Source organism: Schistocerca cancellata, chromosome 4 (genome assembly GCF_023864275.1).
Source record: "Schistocerca cancellata isolate TAMUIC-IGC-003103 chromosome 4, iqSchCanc2.1, whole genome shotgun sequence".
NCBI classification, from domain to species: Eukaryota; Metazoa; Arthropoda; class Insecta; order Orthoptera; family Acrididae; genus Schistocerca; species Schistocerca cancellata.
The window spans coordinates 643,017,897-643,032,943 of NC_064629.1; the positions used below are offsets into that span (position 1 = coordinate 643,017,897).

General features: G+C 42.8%; 1 protein-coding gene across 1 annotated transcript in view; it reads right to left on the bottom strand.

The window, feature by feature from the left end:
* The window catches only part of LOC126183517 (early endosome antigen 1-like), a 214,041-nt gene that overhangs the window by 159,908 nt on the left and 39,086 nt on the right, over positions 1-15,047 (bottom strand). The window contains exon 3 of the mRNA XM_049925573.1: positions 9,091-9,176. Within this exon, the coding sequence (XP_049781530.1) occupies positions 9,091-9,176 (86 nt within the window). The remainder of the gene's footprint in view (positions 1-9,090; positions 9,177-15,047) is intronic.

The following is a 15,047-nucleotide window of genomic DNA, read 5'->3' on the forward strand; positions in this document are numbered from 1 at the left end:
AGTTCGAGTCTCGGTCCGGCACACAGTTTTAATATTCCAGGAAGTTTCATATCAGCGCACACTCCGCTGCAGAGTGGAAATCTCATTCTGAAAAAAAAAAAAAAAGTGTTCGCAAAAGCATTTTAGACAACAGTATGTTTTCCATATTGTAGCTAAATTTGGGAAGTGAACTTTTTCATATCAGCATGACAACACATCTGCTCACAAGCAAAGGAGTGTTGAATTATGAGCCAAGTCTGTGGTACTCAACCCATGAGTGCAGGTAGAGTGCAGCCTTTCAATTGCTGTATTTACTGGAGGAAGAGGGTGGCAAACACATCATCCAGGTTACCTTTTACCCCTGAAGATCACCAGTATTCAATTTAATAGCAGGATGAGAAGATCTAGAGGTATTCTAGATGAAATGGAAGGTCAAAAAATCCAAGCTACTAGATATGACATTCAGGGCAGGAGCTAAGCCCTCTGCCCGCTACACCACAATGGCCACTCACTGAAATACGGTTTGAGGAAAGTTTATATAGATGTGGAATTACTGTATGCAAATCCATCCACTCATTGCACCACAACCCTACTCCCATTTCTACATAAAATGTTTGGTACATAAGACAGTATTAGTCACTTCTGAAGTGTGATTCACATGAATCAGCATACAGCAGAAATAATATAATAAATGATTGCTGCTACAATATAAGTTTTGTCCTGTTCCTTCTAGATATGCCAGGAGAGCAGCACAGAAGTGGGTGTTTCACAGGACAAGCAGGGGGATTAGGCTGGCAGAGGGAGTGAATGGCAAAGGATCAGCTAGGGAGGGAGTTGGGCAGAGGGGGTAGGCTGGCAGAGGATGAGGATGGTAGGAGGGGAGGGGGGGAACGAGCGTGGCAGAGGGGGCGAGCGCGGCAGAGGGGGCGAGCGCGGCAGAGGGGGCGAGCGCGGCAGAGGGGGCGAGCGCGGCAGAGGGGGCGAGCGCGGCAGAGGGGGCGAGCGCGGCAGAGGTGGCGAGCGCGGCAGAGGGGGCGAGCGCGGCAGAGGGGGCGAGCGCGGCAGAGGGGGCGAGCGCGGCAGAGGGGGCGAGCGCGGCAGAGGGGGCGAGCGCGGCAGAGGGGGCGAGCGCGGCAGAGGGGGCGAGCGCGGCAGAGGGGGCGAGCGCGGCAGAGGGGGCGAGCGCGGCATGGGGGGGGGGCGAGCGCGGCAGAGGGGGCGAGCGCGGCATGGGGGGGGGGGCGAGCGCGGCATGGGGGGGGGGCGAGCGCGGCATGGGGGGGGGCGAGCGCGGCATGGGGGGGGGGGCGAGCGCGGCATAGGGGGGGGGGCGAGCGCGGCATAGGGGGGGGGCGAGCGCGGCATAGGGGGGGGCGAGCGCGGCATAGGGGGGGGGCGAGCGCGGCATGGGGGGGGGGCGAGCGCGGCATGGGGGGGGGGGCGAGCGTGGCAGGGAAGAGGCAATGGGGTGGGGTTGGGCAGAGGAATACCAGCAGGGTGGGCAGCAGGGCACTGGCAGAGGGGTAAGGGAATGAGAGACGGGCAGAGTGGGAGGTAAAGGGCAGGGAGTGGTGGGGAGGGGCAGGGAGTGGTGGGGAGGGGCAGAGGGAACACATGCATGTCCAGGAGCAGATGAAAGGCAAGTCTTGGCTGAACTATAGGGTAGGTTCTGGTTGAACTATAGCAGGAGAGTGAACTGGAAGAGTTATGTGAAAATTAGAGGCAGGAGGCAAAGGGCAAAGTTTACGAAAGGGAACCTGTTGCCATAAAGAAGCCACTTGCCATAATAAGTTAGCACAGCAGTAGTCACTGTACCTGCTTAGGTGCTGCAGTCTGCCTCTGTGTCAGTGACTAGAAATTTAATGAAACCACGGACGCTTTGGCACAGGGCATACATGACATTTGAGGCAGCGACAACACAATAATCTTGCTTTGGTGTGTATAAATACAGAATGTTGGCCAGGGTGTTCATTCAATCAGTTAGGCACTGGCTGTATTGTGGCCTTCCATCATGATGCTGCCACTGGGCAAACATCAACTTGACCAAGAAACTTCCTGGCAGATTAAAACTGTGTGCCACACTGAGACTCGAACTTGGGACCTTTGCCTTTAGCGGGCAAGTGCTCTACCAACTGAGTTACCCAAGCACGACTCACGCCCTGTCCTCACAGCTTTATTTTTTCCAGTACCTCGTCTCCTACCTTCCAAACTTTACTGAAGCTCTCCTGCGAACCTTGCAGAACTAGCAATCCTGAAAGAAACGATATTGCGGAGACATGGCTTAGCCACAGCCTGGGGGACGTTTCCAGAATGAGATTTTCACTCTGCAGCGGAGTGTACGCTGATATGAAACTTCCTGGCAGATTAAAACTGTGTGCCGGACCGAGACTCGAACTCGGGACCTTTGCCTTTCGCGGGCTCTTTTGTAGAGAACTTGCCCACGAAAGGCAAAGGTCCCAAGTTCGAGTCTCGGTCCGGCACACAGTTTTAATCTGCCAGGAAGTTTCATATCAGCGCACACTCCACTGCAGAGTGGAAATCTCATTCTGGTCGACTTGACCAGAGCGTCTGCCACAGGGTCCTTGCCTTGATGGGTTGAGGGTCGGGCTGAGACCCTCCCAGCCACCGAACTACTGGGCTTCTGCCACCAGCAGATGCACAAATAAGCCAGCCAGCATAACCTATGGTCAAGCCCAGCTGTGCTACCTTGTACCACAGCTGAGCCAGCATTGGCCAGCTGCCTGAGTACGCATATGTTACAAGGTGACAGCATGATCTGCAAACAATCCATGAGGGCTGCTTAGATTGTCTCCTAAATCATTTGTATAGATCAGGAAAAGCATAGGGCTTATAACACTTCTTTGGGGAATGCCAGATATCACTTCTGTTCTACCTGATAACTTGCTGCCAATTACTATGAACTGTGATGGTTCTGACTTGAAATCATGAACACAGTCACATTACAAAGTGCAAGGTTATGGCGAGCTTGGCGAACATCAAGGAACTCCTTTATAAAGTTCAAGAATACTTACTGCAGTTCCACAGATCAGGCACAGTTAATGCCACATCGCAACCTTTGCTACAGCTTGGTGCTAAACTTGGTGCCACAGCCACAAGCCCTGTGCCAGCAGACTTCCTCGGTCTGCTGCATATGCTGTCAATAGCATTCATTACTTTGTGTGAATAAAGAGAAAATTGTGGTTCACGAGAATGACCTTTTCCGAGTCCACGCTATTTGTGAATAAATTGTTTTCTTAAAAGTAATTCAAAATGTTCAAACAAAATGTTATAAAATCCTACTGCAAATTGATGTCAGTGATACAGGGCTGCAGTTCAGCAGATTATTGTCTTTAGTACTGGAGTGATTGCACAACTTCCCAGTCTTTAGGTATTGATCTTTTGTTGAGTGAGCTGTTGTGTATGATTACTAAATATGGAGCTATTGTAACAACATACTCTGAAAGGAACCTAATTGGTATAAAATATGGATTGATGGAATTGCCTTTATTAAGTGATTTAAGCTGCTTCACTATGCTGTGGACATGAACTTCTAAGTTACTCACGTTGGCAGCTGTTCTTGATTCAATTTCTAGAACATTTACTTTGTATTCTTCGATGATGGACTTTTAGAAAACTGTTTTTAGTAACCACTTTAGTGGCACTATCATAGGTGATACTACAATTGCTACTCTGCAGTGAAGGTACTGATTGTGTCTTGCCGCTGGTGTACTTTCCGTACAACCAGAATATCTTTGGATTTCCTGCCAGATCTCAAGACAGAATTTCACTGTGGAAACCATGAACAACATCTCACATTGAAGTCCACTGTAAATTTCAAGCTTCACAAAGTAAGGCAGAGTGTGTCACGGATATAATATAATATGATATGATATATGCAAATTAGGGTGGCATTCATTAAAACAAAGGCATTTTTCATTGTGACAGGATCTTTATACATTTCCATCACCAAATTTCTCCTCTGAATGCAAAAATATTTTTGATTCATGTCCATTGGTTTTGCCCGGCGTTGATTGACAAAGGCAAAGATATTGATGCGTTGCTGCAGGCCGGAGGGTGTGAGCTGTGTGGTGAGTATAAAGTTTGAAGTGAGACCAGATAGACAAAGAGAGGTGGCTGTAATGAACTGAGAGCATGTTGCCAGCAGCCAGCTTTGAGGATTGGCATTGTGTACATGTCCATAGTGGAGGATAGCGTAAGGGGAGATGGGTGGCCCCTGTCAATGGAAGGGATGCAGCGGCCAAGGAAGTCTGCTGGCACAGGGATTGTGGCTCTGGTGTCAGATTTAGCGCCAAGTTGTAACAAAGGTTGTGATCAGGCTTTGACTGTGCTTTACCTGTGAGCATCTGTCAACTCTACAAAGGAGTTCCTTGATGTTTGCCGAGCTTGTCATAACCTTAGTCTATGTTTAAGACTTAAATCAGCTTTCAGCTGCAAAGGGGAGGGAAGTGTGAAGCCAAGTGTCTCCTCTGTTTTCCCATGCTTAAGTTAGTATTGAAATTTTGAAAGGCACTGATGTAACTTTCAGTTTCTATGTTAAACGCAATTGTGTTCAGAGTGTTTTTCATTAATGGCCTTGTGGCAAATGGGCAATGTAAATTATGCTTAATCTAACAGCATTTTTCTGTCGTAGTGCTCTCTCTGGTTTGCCCAGCTCCAGAAATTACCTTGTACAGTGTGGGAAGGCATTGTCAATTGGAAAAGGTGACATAAAACGCTGCCTTTCACTTTGTGTAGGCTGACAGAGTTTGGCGTGCCATGTACGAGTACTGCTTGGTTAAGACTATCATAGATTTCTCAGAAAGATTGGATTTAACTGTTTCTTCTACTCATCAGTTACACCCATCTGTGTCTAAGAAATATTTTCGTATTCATAGACTACCACTGCCTACTGGGCATTCTCTCTGTAAAACCACGCCTGATACTGTTTAAGTAAGTTGGCCTCCTGGGCAGTAATGGTTACTTGTTTGATGCTGTGTTATTTGCTTTAAATTTTAAAGCAAACTGTTTAACTGGTCAGTTACAAATGCTTACTTAATGTTATATTGTTTTCTATCAATATTTTATTACCTGTTTCACTGGTCAGTCGCACCCATTTAGGATACAGAATTCTAACAAAATATTTGTAAAGTTATATGGAGTTAGAACTGAGGCAGCTCTTTGGGATTAGTGGACCTGAATTCTTTTGAGAAAAGAGTAACTGCCTAGAACTTATTGAAGTCAAGAAACTTAACATAAGCTATTTAACGGAAATTGTTTTTCCTAACACAAGGGCTCTAATTGTAGTGGTCTTTGGAATTAACGATCCTGATGCTATGTTTTATTGGAAAGAAATGTTTTTAATATTGTATGCCTTCTCCTGTATTGCTCAAATACTGATACATGCACTGCGTGCTCTGACGATAAAATAAATTTTGAAGAGAGCTCAGTGGCTTTCCACTCTGGGACCACTGCGTCCAACAAACCAGCTCGAAGATTATCATCCATCTGCCTTACCAGCCATCTGCCCCCCCCCCCCCCCCCAAACAAACACACACACACACACACACACACACACACACACACACACACCTTTTGTCCTTCCGTACTGGGTGTGCATTTCAATTTTGCTGGTGTCCACCTACAAAGGGAGAAATGATCACTGCAACAAAATAAATCAGAGCTGGCACAGAAAGATTAAAGTGTTTGTTTTTCCTACACGTTTGAGAGTGGAATGGCAGAGAAATAGCTTGAAGGTGGTTCAATGAACCCTCTGTCATGCACTTAACTGTGATTTGCAGAGTAGTCACATAGTTGGAGGTGTAGATGTACATGTAGAAGGTTCCCACACTGTCGAACTAAGATAGATGTAGCAACAGCAGGCTGTCTCCACTACAGGCGGAACATAGGTACGATGCCTCATTGTCCAGCCAGCACTGACAACAGCGTGAGCCACTGTTACACACTGTTGGGACGTAAATAAAGGTTTCTGCCGATGACAACCTCTGTCTGACTCACCGAGTCCCATTAACCTCCACAACAGCCTGCTCACTCCTGTTACAAGTCCACTTTTGTGGGAATGGGTTTAAATTCTACTTCTGACGCTACTTTTAACAGGTATGGGTATTCTCCGGTGGTAGCTGGGGAGTCAGTGTGAATCAAATAAAGATTGTTGTCAGCAGAAACTTTTATTTACTTACCAACACAGAGTGTACTGGTGGCTCATGGCCACGTTATACAGCAGTAGGTAGTGTGGTACTGTGCCAATCGTCCTCGGTGTAAAAGTGACACAATCAGCTTTTGCTAGATCTAGCTCAGCTTGGCGGCAGAGTACCTTGCGATGCACGCATACTCAGGTGGCACAGCTGGCAGACACCCAGTGGTTTACTTGAATAATAAAAATTGAAACCGACAGCTCTATTGTAATTCACACATCATTTATTCATAACATATTACCAGTTTCCATGCAAAAAAGTATCAGCTTTAGGCCCCTGTATATCGAAACATACATAGCATGATAAAGTATAATGACAGTACTGACAACAAAAAATCAAAGTTTATGAATACAATGGGGATAAATCACATTATAAAATTACATAATAAAAATATACTCTCAGTACCCAAACAAAACAAATTTCAGCATCTAATTTATATTGCTTAAACGTTTTATAATGTAAATCAAAGTCTAAAACCTAGTATATAATAGCATTGAAGTCACAAAAACTGCAAACAGATGCTCTGATGATATTATTAAACAGCAACCCAGTCATATCCCTACGGTCCACAAACACATTTGCATAACATATGTTAGCTTGTGTAAGTAACAGGCCATAAATATGCAATGTCTCCAAAGTAACAATGAAACAAGTCACTGATGTTTCTACTAATTCCAGGATATGTAGTGGGCATAAAACAATTTTGCCAACATTCGTAACATCCAACTTCAACAATATTTGTATACTAGGTTTCAGACCTTGATGTGATTTACTCCCATGTTAGTCATAAACTGTGAGATTTTTTTCTGTCAGTACCGTCATTATATTTTACCATCATGCTATGTATGTTTCCACATACAGGGGCCTGGTAGCATGTTTTGAATAAATTACGTCTGAATTACAATACAGCTGTTGGTTTCAATTTTCATTACTCAAGTACTTCATGTCTGGGTGCTGTCAGACTGTCCTCAATGGATTACCAGAGACCCTGTGGTCTGGTGGCTTGGAGGGCCTCAGTTTGACCCTTGGCTTATCTAAGCTCTGGCTCGACCTCCTGGCAGCAGGCCTGTCAGAATGATGGTCGCACAGTGGCAGTATCACGGTAGAAATCCATACTACAGCAGCCACTGAATTGACTTTCTGATCTGATGATCAGCCTGGCCAGATGACCAGTATTTATACAAACTGAAGCATGTTCTGCAAATGTCACATAATGTTGGGTGCTGTAGTGCTTGGTTTCAGCAACTTGCTTGTCACTGAGCCACAGGCGAGTTGCAGGATCTACGGGGGTACCATGGCACAATTTCAGTAAGTGGCTTCTTCTCAGCAATGAGCCCTATTGTATTGGGCACAGGCCATTATTGGTGGGGGGGGGGGGGGGAGGGGAAAGGAAAAATATTAGAGGGAAAGAAGAGAAATGGAAAATGTTAGTGAAGTAAGAGGTGGGGAGGATTGGGCGGGAGAGGAGATAGGAGGAAAGAGAATTAGGTATACACTGATGATAATGGTTCAATGAGCAATTCTACATCTACATCCATACTCCTCAAGCCACCTGACGGTGTGTGGCGGAGGGTACCTTGAGTACCTCTATTGGTTTGCCCTTCTATTCCAGTCTCATATTGTTCGTGGAAAGAAGGATTGTCAGTATGCCTCTGTGTGGGCTCTAATCTCTCTGATTTTATCCTCATGGTCTCTTCGTAAGATATACGTAGGAGGGAGCAATATACTGCTTCACTCCTCGATGAAGGTATGTTCTCGAAACTTCAACAAAAGCCCGTACCGAGCTACTGAGGGTCTCTCCTGCAGAGTCTTCCACTGGAGTTTATCTATCATCTCTGTAACGCTTTCGCGATTACTAAACGATCCTGTAATGAAGCGCGCTGCTCTCAGTTGAATCTTCTCTATCTCTTCTATCAACCCTATCTGGTACGGATCCCACACTGGTGAGCAGTATTCAAGCAGTGGGGGAACAAGTGTACTGTAACCTACTTCCTTTGTTTTCGGATTGCATTTCCTTAGGATTCTTCCAATGAATCTCAGTCTGGCACCTACTTTACTGACAATCAACTTTGTATGATCATTCCATTTTAAATCACTCCTAATGCGTACTCCCAGATAATTTATGGAATTAACTGCTTCCAGTTGCTGACCTGCTATATTGTAGCTAAATGATAAAGGATCTTTCTTTCTATGTATTCGCAGCACATTACACTTGTCTACATTGAGATTCAATTGCCATTCCCTGCACCGTGCATCAATTCACTGCAGATCCTCCTGCATTTCAGTACAATTTCCCATTGTTACAACCTCTCGATATACCACAGCATCATCCGCAAAAAGCCTCAGTGAACTTCCGATGTTATCCACAAGGTCATTTATGTATATTACTGTAATAATATTTATATTTCAGTACTAAATAAATAAATTACCTTCAGTTACAACGAGTGAATATTATGAAATTACAAGTGATGACAATATTATTTTGAACTGTAACATATGAGATAGTATCTAAATGGTTACATAATCATATGGGAAAACACTGTTTTTGATAAGGAATGTTTGCCATAAAAGTAGCTTACACAAAGTGTAAAAAAATGGCTAACTTTGATGTAAAGCTATAACTTTATGATAACATACAGATATTTCTTTCTCATGTCTAGTGAATGATTTGTTCTTCTTTAACCATACTTAAATTCAAAAGCATTAAAAGAGATTCACAATGAAAGCGAATTACTGAAATCCAAAATCCAAAACTATTGGAAAAATATTATTCATAGCCACTAAAGTAAAAAAAGAATGGTGACCCACTTGACACTAATGATATTTACTTAACTTTATTAGTAGCATGCCATATGCTAAACATTATTCAGCTATCTTAAGATATATATTTTGAAAATACCTGTCTGCTACACTTTTCTCCAATTTCTTCATGTAGTGTCTCAAAGCGTGTATCATTTGGCTGTACTGTGGTATCCAGTAACTCAGCTAATAAGAGAAGAAAGACAGATCATATAGTCTTCAGTAAATTTAAAATCTCAATTAATTATGATAATCTTGGTAAAATGTCAATAATTATTACAAGGGATAGCTCAACATTATATAATTTCATTTACATTTATATTGACAAACCTAAAAGATGCTGTATATCTGAGGGTACTGTTTGCTACCTTTTCTTATTCATCTGCATCTACGTTCATACTCCCACAAACCACAGCATGGCATGTGGTGGAATATAGCACCTACCAGTATCACATTCCATCTCACATGATCAAATGCACAACACATATTGATGTGGGGAGGAGCAATGGAGAACTGTTGTCTTATGTGAAAGCTGTTTGCTCAGTCTGTCTTAAAATTTACGTTATATCAGTAGTTCAGGTATGTGACATGTTATCTACAGAACACATTCCTATAATGTGGTGAGAAAGTAAACTGCCTAAAGTAAAAAGTAACAGGAAATAAATGTCCAACAGCTGACCAGAATTATAAAAGCATTAGTCATATGACAGAAATTATTCATAAATTCAGCTACATATCCTGGTGTGAGGGAAATGCTGCTTGTTGCTTTACCCCTGGATTCTGAAAACTGTTTTGTTCATTGTCCTGGACTGCCTTCATCACCAAAACGGAAGTTAGTGTCATGTAACTACCAAAAAGTTTCATCAAAATGTACGAAGAGTACTATTTCAGAAAGTATTTGCATATGAATAAGCTTTGCAGCCAAAATCATGATATGTCTTCATACTAAGTATAATAATAAAAACATTTCTTTTTACGTAATGTTTCCAGCATAATCATTGGAACACATGAAACTTACTACCTTTGGTGATAAACTAACTAGATGGCTTCCTAGAGCCATAAACAGACTGACTAATCAATCTCATGCTTAAAATATTGTCAAACCATAACTATACTTAAGCCCAAACCTGACAACACTTAGTGCAGATAGGCATGTTTATTATGAACACCAATGTACAACTAGAAAAGAACTGAACTCCTGGACAGTGTAGTCTGCTGTTTACACGAACATTGAATATTCCTGAATGTATAAAAATTAAAAGCACAAAATATTTTGAGAACCTTGCAGAAATGATAAATAACAAATAATTGCTGGTGGTTGGGTTTCGGACTGGTGACCCACAGCACGCCAGCTAGTGACGCTAACCACTACGTCACAATGCATGCACAGCAGTTTGCAGCAGGCTACTTCCTTCTACTGGATAAAAATAGTGACCCGCTCTTTCAGAAATTCTTACTGAGGCCTACTACAGTGAGATGGTATTCTGTATGGTAGCACTGGCAGATCTCACATTCTGCAAGCTGTCATTGAGCATTCACGACAATGAGTATAGAAGGTATACTCTCCCACTGAAGCTTTGTGGTCATAAAATGAATCTTCAGTCCCTTGAACATCCCATCGATCTGTGCCTCAGAATTATAGTACAGTGTTATACAATGAACACAGAAAGTGTCTCTGAACTTTTGTCTTAATGATGAAGGATCATCATCCTTGTCTTTATACTTGACATCTGACAAATGACTAAGGATACAATACAGCCTCAAAACAAAAGTATCACTTTAGTAACCTTTCCTATAGTCCTACTTCCTGCAGGGACATGAAAATCCTTACCAAGTCCCCTGGGCTGTATCCCACTGGCCCGTGCTTTGCATTATAACACTCTCAGTCTTTCTCCTAGGCATCCAGGGTCCATATGTGAGCCAGTTGCCTTGCTACTTTGGTCCTGGTGATGAGGGCTCGAGTATTGTCGGGCTGAAATGTGACAGAGTATCCATTGTTGTTTCGGCCTTGTGACAGTGGAGCAGAAAGAACAGTATGAAGCCTGTAGTGTCTTTCTTCACTGTGTTGTATGCAAATATCACAACGGGCCATACTGTATCTCAGTCTCTGTGTTTGACATCAACACACATGAAGAACATATCTGTTAGTGTTTTATTAAAGCATCCTGTGTGGCCATTCATCAGTGTGCAGTAGGAAGTTAACATCCTGGGGGTGATGTCGCAACATGAAATTACCTCTGACACAAGTCTTGACTGGAAAACCTTTACACAATCAGGGATCACCACACAGGCTTGCTCCGTTCTTCTAAATGATGTCTTCTACCAGGAACCTAGCAATTATCAGAGCTTCTTTAATTGGCATAGCTTTGGTGACAAGTGTTGGATGTGAGGCAGTGCAGACTGTTATCCAACAATTCCTGTTTGTCAACTTCAGGAACCCCCCCTACAGGTCGATTCCACTTTGGCAGAATGGCGCTGCTGCAGGTAGTATTGGTACCAGACGTCTTGCAGGTAATTACGGGACATGCTTCCATCACCGGCATTCCTTATAATGGCTCACTTATTACCTACCAGATTGGAAGGGGCCTGGCCAGTGATAACTGCTTCCGATTCTGTCTAGAGTCTTCATGAATCCCAGGTCACCAGATGTTGGAGCGTCTGGAAAAACTTCAGGATAGCTGGAATGATGACAACCATTTCTGCTCCATCTGATCACATTTCCTCTTATATTATGTTCCATTTATTAATTGGAACCCTCCTTTGGTCAGTTTCTCCTCCTCCAAGGCTTCTATGGCTTTCAGCAATGGTGGATCTTCCCTCTGTTCAGCACTTTGCTTTTTTTAAGCTGACTAGGGTGCCATCAATATGCGGCAATGGACAGAGATCATTTAGCTTACTCAGTTTGAGCTGCAAGAGGTGATCTTTGTCAAGATCACTAATAATAACCTTTATTCTCTATACCCAGTTTCGGTAATCAGTGTTATCCTCTTCATATCTGGACGGACAAGTTAGTGCACATTTCTTAAAATGGCAGTAGTCCTGTTATTGCTATTTTAAGAAATATGTAATAAACTGTCTGTCAGGATCTGAAGATGCTAACACTGATGACCAAAACTGGTTATCGACAATAAAGGTTATTACTGCGATTTTTGCAAATCAGTTTATGTTCTCTAATAAAGATATCTTTCTTCATGATTTTGTTCAATCAATGGTAGTTGAGGAAGAAACACTACATATGCCATCCTTCTTCTTCTTCTTCTTCTTCTTCTTCTTCTTCCCAAGGAGGACAAGAGAGGTCCAAGGGCTTTCTGAAGGTTCAATGATTCTATCTTGCAACATTTTCTACACTTCTGGATTATTTGTTGTTCAGATGGGACAAACTATACAAGGTGAGTCACTAACTATTTCCACCTAGAATAACTCTGAAAATATGACAGTAGTTGAAAAGTTTGTGGGACAAAAGGTGCATGGGACCACGGGGGATTTTTTTGTTGCTAGGTGGGGTCACGTTAGAGATATGGAGGTCAACTTTGTTTTTCTAAATGGGATGCTATAGTTTGGTACTTATTTTCTGATAGCAGCTATCTAGACAAATCCAATGATGTATAACAGTAAGGTCTTTGAAGGTCAATGAAGTGGCATGAAAGTCCACTTACAGAAGGTGTTGGAAGTGATGACCATTGGTATCAAAGCAGTGCTGCAATCATCTTATCATGGACTGAATGGTATTCCTTATCACTTCGGAATGTATCTAAGCACATGCTCTGACACTTTTCTCTTGTATACCATGCAAATATTAAATATTTGCTGAATACAGTGCATTCATCTAATGTGCCATTGACATGTAAGCACCATTCCACGGTTTTGCAACACAACACTAATAGGAATGGTAAGACTAGTATCGTTGAATCAACCAAAAGTGAATGATGCATTCCTTCGAAGCACAAGTCGATATGCTTCTCATTTATGGAGAATGCCAACGAAATTCAGTGAGAGCTAGAGACTCATACACTGAAAGATATCCTCAATGTACTCATCCTACACGTCGTACATTTAAATGCAACTTTTGTCCATCATCATCATCATCATCATCATCATCATCATCATCATCATCATCATCATCATCATCCATCCCCATTACAGTTGGAGGAAGGCAATGGCAAACCACCTCCGCTAGGATCTTGCCTAGTATGGCGGTGCGGGTCTTCCGCATCGTCCCCCACGCTCCTCGGAGTATGGGACCTCATCATCATCATCATCATCATCATCATCGTTGTCACCACCACCATCACCACACACTTTTCAGCTCCTAACATACTTTCGGAGCTATTCTTGGTGACAATAGTTAGTGACTCACCCTATATAAGTGCTGGCTAATTGGTGGATGGTCCCCAGTGTTGATATCGTGCTTTAACATGGGCCACTTGAGCTGTTTTTCCCCTACTCCAGATCTTAAAAATATAAAAAAATTGATGTAGAATTATTACTCGCTAATGTTGCTCCTCAATCAGGCAAGATCCCATATACAGTTTGGTAATAGCTTCCTCACCTGCAATGCATGCAGTGGTAACGGAGTATGATTTTTTTTGTCACTGACACTAGGCTCACCTTCCTGGGCCAATTCAGCTGTCTTCACATATGAGGTGTGTGAGAAAAGTAATGTGACCAACAGCAATGCAAGCGATATGGCAACACCATGTTTTTCTACTTGTGTACACTGGTGTGCTCATCCCTTCCAGACGCTCAGGCCAAATTTCAGCTCCATACAGCTATCACCGATTTTTGAGATTGCCATCAATTAAGTTGTGTTTTTGTTGTGTGTTACGAAAATGTGTTTTTGTTGTGTGTTACGAAATGGAACAATGGGATTTAGAGCAAAGTTATGCCATCAAGTTTTGTGTTAAACTTGGTAAATATGTTCGTGTGCCTATTGAAAAGTTGAAATAGGCCTATGGGAAACATGCCTCATCAAGAGCACAAGTTTCTCACTGGCACAAATCACTTCTGGAAGGCCGAGAACAAGCTGAAGATGTCTCTCAGTCAGAGTGACCTACAACTTCAAAAATCTACATTTTCGTCACTGAAAACATTGAACATGTGTGTGCTCTTTTGAGACTGTTCCCCTGGGACACACTGTCAATCAAATGTTTTCAAAGATTTCCCTGAAAGGCTTAGGACCAACTGAAACCAGTCATTATAGCCAAGTGGACACTGCATCATGACAACGCCGCATGTCACACGGCCACTTCCATCATCACTTGACATCAAAAGGCATTCCCGTTGTTCCACAGCCCCCTTATTTACCTGATCTGAGTTTTTGTGACAATTTTCTTTTCCCGAAACTGAAAAATGTTGTAAAAGGACGTCGGTTTGGGACTCTGGAAAACATTTGAAAGAATGTGACCAACTTGTTAACTGCCCTACCAGTTGAAGCCTTTCAGCACTGCTACATAGACTGGGATGACTCCACAGGTGTATACCTCCCAAAGAGAACTACTTTAAATGGGACAATATTGTTTGAAAAAAATAAAAACTTTGATAGATAAAAAATATGTCTCATTACTTTTCTCACACATCCCGTACATATATCTACATGACTGCTTGTGACAGTTAGTAATCAAAAGTTCTCTTTGACCACCTACAATGCATATTATTGTCACCGACAGCTCAATTTCTTTTGTGAGCCTGAGTAGCTTTCTGCAATCAATGAATATTTCACAATTTAATGAGCATCTTGACTGATAACTGGAACTCATCTCACTGATGGTGGCAGCATAATAATGTCTTCAATGGCATACAACAGCTCAACGCAGTCTTTGTTATAAGTGCTTGTTGAATAGCTACATGAATCTGAAGCTCCAATCTTCCACAGTCTGACAGCTTGTGATGCCTGCAAGAAGTCCCATCTGAGAATGACCTTATGACTGGCATTCTGGTCCGAGCTGCCAGAGTTGGAGGTCGTGTGTATGTGAGGTGTGCTTGCTTGTGTGAATGAATGATATTTGTTTCTCTTTCTTGTTCTGACGAAGGATGTGGCCAAAAGCTTATGTGTGTCTT